This window comes from Girardinichthys multiradiatus, chromosome 2, assembly GCF_021462225.1.
Source record: "Girardinichthys multiradiatus isolate DD_20200921_A chromosome 2, DD_fGirMul_XY1, whole genome shotgun sequence".
Classification (NCBI taxonomy): domain Eukaryota; kingdom Metazoa; phylum Chordata; class Actinopteri; order Cyprinodontiformes; family Goodeidae; genus Girardinichthys; species Girardinichthys multiradiatus.
The window spans coordinates 18,748,733-18,755,123 of record NC_061795.1 but is presented as its reverse complement, the minus strand read 5'-3'; the positions used below and the strand labels follow the sequence as shown (position 1 = coordinate 18,755,123).

The 6,391-nt window shown below is 40.8% G+C and overlaps 1 protein-coding gene across 1 annotated transcript; it reads right to left on the bottom strand.

Annotated features, from left to right (window-relative positions):
- Positions 1–1,865, bottom strand: szl (sizzled). Its single transcript, XM_047353286.1, has 4 exons — positions 1,121–1,865; positions 868–1,034; positions 672–764; positions 1–565 (listed from the first exon to the last, which is right to left on the bottom strand). The coding sequence occupies exons 1-4, from the start codon at positions 1,486–1,488 to the stop codon at positions 255–257; spliced, it is 939 nt and encodes a 312-aa protein (XP_047209242.1). The 5' UTR covers positions 1,489–1,865; the 3' UTR covers positions 1–254.
- Between the last annotated feature and the right edge of the window lie 4,526 nt (positions 1,866–6,391).

The following is a 6,391-nucleotide window of genomic DNA, read 5'->3' as shown; positions in this document are numbered from 1 at the left end:
ACAAAAAGATGTTATAAATACATCAATATCCTTAAAGAAAATTAAATATGTGAATTTACATTTTTTTAATACTATTTACAGGTCTGAGTGCATGATATTACAGCATACTGGCATCTGAAATGTGACTCAATAAAGAGAGTAATATAGTTTGACTTGGATCCAACAGTAGTGCATAATAAAAGTCTTAAGATTTTCTCCATCTGTGCTGAGGTAATTCAATGCCTTCAAATAGATCTCCTGATCTTCAATGTACTTCAACATCTATGATGTTTCCATTTGCGAGTGGCCAGTGCAATTCCTGCATCTTTTTTGTGCCAGGGGAATACATGGACCAGAATGATGTCGCCGTCAGGCTGCACAGAGCCGGTCAGCACGTAGAGCTGCGAGCGGCCTGGACGCACCAGGGCGATGGCACATCTGAGGTTGATGAGGAGCCACTCCTGGAGGAGATGCTTAGTGTCATAAGGCAACAGAGGGCCCTGACGGATAAACTCCACACAGCCCTCGACCTGGAAATCTGGCTCTCCTGTGGGGTGGCGAAGACGGTGAAGTTTAGCTGTGACAGCTGTGGAGGACAGAAAGAAATTAACATTTCGGAAAAACTGAGGATTTGATACAAACTGCATGAGAATAGAGCAAATGAGTTGCCTTAAAACAATCTGAAAACTTACCAAAGTCATGGTAACAAAAAGCACTCAGAACTGTTTTCATTGCAGGAGCCACTTCCACAGAGGGACAGTTCTGGCAAGCAGGTTTTGGTAAGTCTGCGATAAAAAAAACAACATATTTACTAATTGTAGGTGGGAACAAGGGCTATCATAAGAACATTAAGATGAATAATTAAACGTATTATGTTGTGGTTGTCACCTTTAATAAGGTGGCTAAATTTTGCAAGGGGGGTTAGACACATGTCTTCCTCAGCAGAGAAGCGATCACAGTTGAGAGCCTCAGGCCACAGATGTCCCTGGCAGGCAAGCACTGGGGCACAGCTGTCCCTCACAGCCACACACAGACTATGGCAAGGCTGGATGAAGCTGAGGAAAAACGAAAGCACAGATTTGATCATCTTCATTCACAGAAATAAATCTAAACAGAAAACCTTTAAAAATAAAGTACTTACGTGTCAAGACAGACAGGGGCAATGATGGAACAGAGGAAGGATTGGGCTTGAGGGTGGCAGCCGGTCTGCAACAGAGGCCGCCAGTCCTCAGAGCGTGGCACCACCTCACCTTCAAGGTTGCTGTGGCCTAAAAAGTTTGGCAGCCTCATCTCTGAATATCCAACATCTTTGCAGACTTTCATCTGGTTGGGGATAGTAACGCAGCGGGTGGACTGGCCCATGTCGAAAGCCAGTAAAGGAGATGCTACAACTGCAAGAAGCACAGTCAAGAAAGCAGCCATAATGGAAAGTTGACAAAGTCCCAGAAGCACACAGGAGGAATGGCTGAGCTTTTCACAGTGGTTGTGAGTCCTTGGTGCCCTTTTCATGAGTGTCTCCCTTTATATACAGCAAGGTTAGCCAGCCCAATCAGCCAACAAGTCTGCTATCAACTATCTATCAAAAGACATAGAGACGATGTGTTTGGAGACAACGGCTTGTTTTGTGATCACTGCAGACAGAAAGGAGGCAGTGAGCAGATGGAGGGTGTGTGATGGGGGTGGAGGTGGTGGAGGAGAGAGAGGGGGGGGGGGGTGTGACAATGGGCACTCACATCCCAGTTTAACTGAGTGAAAACCAGCCACACAATCTGTTTCACTCACTTATACAGTTCGAAGAGGATGAAAGAAAATCAACATCATATTAAAAAGAACTTGGCAGTACGCAACAAATTTTGTATTATATCTCAGGAGGTTTACATTTTGGAAAGAATCAGAAATGTTAAGCATTGTAAAAAGTCTTTTTCAACTCAGAAGCTATTTGCATTTAATTTTTGCTTCAGAATTGCAGGGTTTCATCAGCAGATAATCCTGTAGGAGCTCAATCATAAAGCTAAACTGTTCCAAAATCTGTTTTCCTTGTTACTGACTTAATGACAGCTATGGATGTAAAGGTTTATGCCTAAGCATGATAAAATCATTATGAATATAAATTAATAAACCCTTTATATAATGCATCACAAATGTGCTACAAGCTCTTTACATTTTTCACATTTTGCTATAATAGAACCACAAACCCCAATGTGTTTTATTAGGATTTTTTGTGACATAACAAAACAGAGTCTGCTCACCTCAACTTATAGCAGGATCCTGAAAATTACAGGTCCATCCATCTTCGCATCAAGTCTGAGGTGCTTCCCTGATAAAAAAATAAAATAAAAGCAACTGAGGGCATGATGCTGCCACTCACGTGTTTTATCACAGGGATGTTGTGATCAGGGTGATGTTAAAGAGTTCAGTTTGGGTCTCACTTTGACCAGAACACCTTTTTCCACATGTTAGAGGTGGCTTGAGTCAAACTGTGAACTGGACTTCTTATGGCTTTCTTTTTGCCACTCTTCCAGAAAGACCAAAGTTATGGAGTGCAGAGTTACAAGCTGTCCTATCAACAGATCATCCCACCTGAGCTGTGGATATCTGCAGCCCCTATAGAGTTACTCTTATTTGTGATGATGGATTGAACAATGCTTTGTAAGCTGTCTGGTTCGTCAACCTATCTGTGCTTTAATTTTCTCTATCTATGACCATTCCTGTGTCCCTTGGTCAACGTGATGCTCTTTTTCATTTATGCTTAGTAACAGACCACAGAGACCATTTCAGAAGAGCTGTATTTACACCAAAAGGAAATAATGTTTTGAGGAGATAGGAGCTGAAGGAACAAAACGGAAAAAGGAAGGAAAAAAAGTCTGGAGAAAAGGATCAAAAGACGTAAAAAAACCTAGAGAACCACTAATCAAGACCATGAAAAATAAGTGTGAATGTCTCAATCACAATCACAAATGTATTCTTACTACTAAAACATATAGACCACATATACCATTTTACTCTGAACAACTACTTCTGGCTTCTGCTCAACAAGCTTATTACTGTCAATAAGACCAGAGACAAACCCAATTCTCTCATTCTCTTTAACTCTTGTATTCCAGCCACTTACTACATTACATTTCAATGTATTTGTATAGGGATTGGCTGTCTCCAAATTTAGATGCGTATCTAAACCTGGGGTAACTCCTCCAGGCCCTTTTTCTTATGAATCAGAGGTCTCCGTTGAACTCAGTCTGTTGGACTTGCCTAAATAGAGTCAACCTTTGAGTATACTCCCATATATATGACTTTACAGCAGGCCTGTCTGGAATGTCTGGAAAAGGGACAATGAATATGTAACCGGCCACAGCTGAGCCACATTTTACGGCATGATCTAAAGACTGGAGGCTGGTTCCACATTGGGTAGACGAGTTCAGCCCATTAGAGGGGACTGACTGGGCAATTAGAGTCACAGGCCAATTTGGCCGAACAATAGATCCATACATTTAACAAGCTCCCCCTGCCAGGATCTCCGCAGGGGTCTGTTGTTGGGCCTAATGCCGGTTGTGTAGACAGTGTGTCTGTCTTAGTAATGGGCTGCCTGCCCCAAACTCAGTGAATGAGAAGGTTAGGCAGGAGTCAGCAGAGTGGTTCAACACCCGACTAATTTTTACAGCACGTCCTACAATTGTTCACTGACATATTTCTAGAGAGTTCAGAGACTAAGACAAAAACTAAAAGTCATGCTGTTCAAATTAGCTTGTAATTCAGCAGATTTTCTTGCTGATCAAGATCATCGCCTCATGAGGAATATAATTTCCATGGTGGGATCCATCCAGTCCTTCAAGCTTAGGCACACTCTATGCAACAAAGTATAACACTCCTTTGCTTTATAAGAAACATTAACAACCGTTAAAGAATTTAAACCATTTTTATTCTTTCATAATGGCTGCTGAAGAGCATCTTTCATTTGCCACCTGCATCAGAAAGCTTTCTCTGACCACATCCTCTTGGTAGCTCACTAGTTTCTTTGTCCGCCAAAGGGAGACATTGACAGAAACAACAAATCCTGATAAAGCAGTTGTCCATGTGAATCAGTGCAGATTAAACTTTTAATGCATTTATTTAACTTCAAACTGTAATATATTTTATTGGTATTTTAAGTAATAGTAAGTCTATTAATTGTAATTAATAATTGCTTAGTGGAAGGAAAATTATGCGTTTTTTTTTTTTTTCTTTTTTCAAAAAGCAATAAATGCAAGTTGATACTTTAGTACCAACATTTGGGGCAATGATGCCTGCAGGTCTTTTGAAGTATGTCTCTATTGGCTTTGCAAAGAAACTGAAACTTTTGCCTATTCCTTTTTGCAAATTAGCTCAAGATCAAACTAGAATAAGAAAACTGGTGGAAAAATTTGTTTTGCGTCGGATTCTTATTTAGGTTTAGACTTTGACAGGATCATTCAAAAACATTAGAGCTTATCCAAACTATTCCACTCTTGCTCTGACTGTAGGTTTTAAGTTGCTGTCTTGCTGGAAGTCAAACTACTTCCCCAGCATCAAGTCTTGTCCAGCCTCTAATAGAAAAGCCTAAACGGTGAGTAAAGCCATGCCGCGTTGAGTAGGTACCAGTGGAAAAGCGGCATAAGAGGTTTTCCTTCCAGGATTCCAAAACAAGCTCTGACCAGTTGCCCTGTGCCTTCTGTGGAAAGGTCTTTATGACACTATCAACATGTTTCATGGTGGGGGTGGTGTTTATGGTGATGTGCATAGCATGTTGCAGGTTGGACAAAAAGATTAACATTCTTCCCTATATTTTCTATCCCACACATGGCTTGTGGCACATTGAAAACAGGACCTACATTTCTCCTTGCCACTCTTCTATAAAGGGCAGATCTGTAGAGTGCACAATTAAAAGCTGTACTGGCCTCCTCAACTTTATCCCTGACCTCTGTGGTTGTGTCCCCTGATCTTCAGGATGCTGTTTGCTTAACCTTTGAGGCTTTCACAGAACAGCAGGATTTTTTTAAATCTAATTATACAGAAGTGGACATTTTATTTTAGCAATTATAGTGGCTTATGTTATTGCTTTTTAGTCATACTTAAATGTTTCAGATCATCAAATATTAGCTAAGGATAACATGAGTAAATACAAAAGGCAGTTTTGAATGATTTCATTCATTCAATTATTAAGGGAGAAAAGCTATTCAAACCTGGCCTGGAGTAAATAAATCTCCCAATAACTAGTTCTTCCACCCTTAGCAGCAACAACTGCCATCCAGAGTTTGCGATAAGAGGTAAAGGGTCTTCAACATCATCAATGAGTTTTTGACCCGCCCTGCTTTGCAGAAATGTTTTAATTCAGCCACACTGGAGGGTTTTTGAGTATGAAGAGTGTGTTTAAGGTCATATCCAATTTAGATACTGCTGTATAAGTCCAGAGTTTGGCTAGGCCACTCCAAAGTTTCATTTCATTTTTTTTTTTTTTTTAATCATTCAGAGGCCTCTCTATTGTGCATTCGATCATTTTTGCTGCAGCAGGACCAAAGTGTGCCTGGGCTTAAGGTCCTATACTGATGGCTGGACATTCTCCTGCAGGATCATGTGGTAAAGAGTAAAATTCATGATTCCATCATTTATGGCAAGTTGTCCAGAGCTTGAGGAAGCAAAGCAGCCCCCAAACCTCACACTACCACCTCTATGCTTGACTGAGTATGAAGGTCTTTTACTGAAATGCTGTTAGTTTTATGTCAGATGTAACATAATGCACACGTTCCAAAGATTTTCACTTAGGGATCATTAAGATGTTTTTTGTCCAAATACGAGACAGGCCTTTATGATGTTTTTTACTCAGGTCATCTTTATCCAACAGTAAATCTGTTTGATGATCTGAAACATTCAGGTGTAACAAAAAAGCAAACACTGAAGAAATCTGTAAGGACGAAAACATAATACCGCTGTATATCTCAACAATTGTGTGGAAAGTCTCACTGAAACTATTAAACACCCTTACCATCAATTATAATGTTATACTGCTGTTTTCTGGCCATGTTGTGAAGCACAACGAGCCCCTTGGAACACATCAAAGACTAAGGTATATTTAGGCAGACGGGGAGGACTGGGTGTCAGCACAGTAAACTCAGATAAACGTTGTCTACCCTTGTACACAGAACACTGATACATTGAACCCATTTGTCTCTTTTTTCCACCCTCACACCCCTTCCTTTCTCCATCCTGCTGGGCTCCAGCAAGACTGACAGTCCCTGTACAGACTGTCAATAGCACTCAATTGTTACATCCAGTCTCCAAGCCTTATTGGCAGACACAGCCAGGCTGACCTGAGCAGAATACTTGCTCCCCCAATCCCAGAAGCTGCAGACAGATCCAAAACCTATTGCACTTAAATAACAGAATAAACTTGTCCTGCATC

Coding starts and splice junctions, on each gene's coding strand:
- szl (XM_047353286.1), bottom strand. CDS start 1,488: ATGAAAAGGGCACCAAGGACTCACAACCACTGTGAAAAGCTCAGCCAT. Junction 1,035..1,120: donor GCCCCTGTCTGTCTTGACAC/GTAAGTACTTTA, acceptor GTTTTTCCTCAG/CTTCATCCAGCCTTGCCATA. Junction 566..671: donor TTTTTGTTACCATGACTTTG/GTAAGTTTTCAG, acceptor TGTCCTCCACAG/CTGTCACAGCTAAACTTCAC.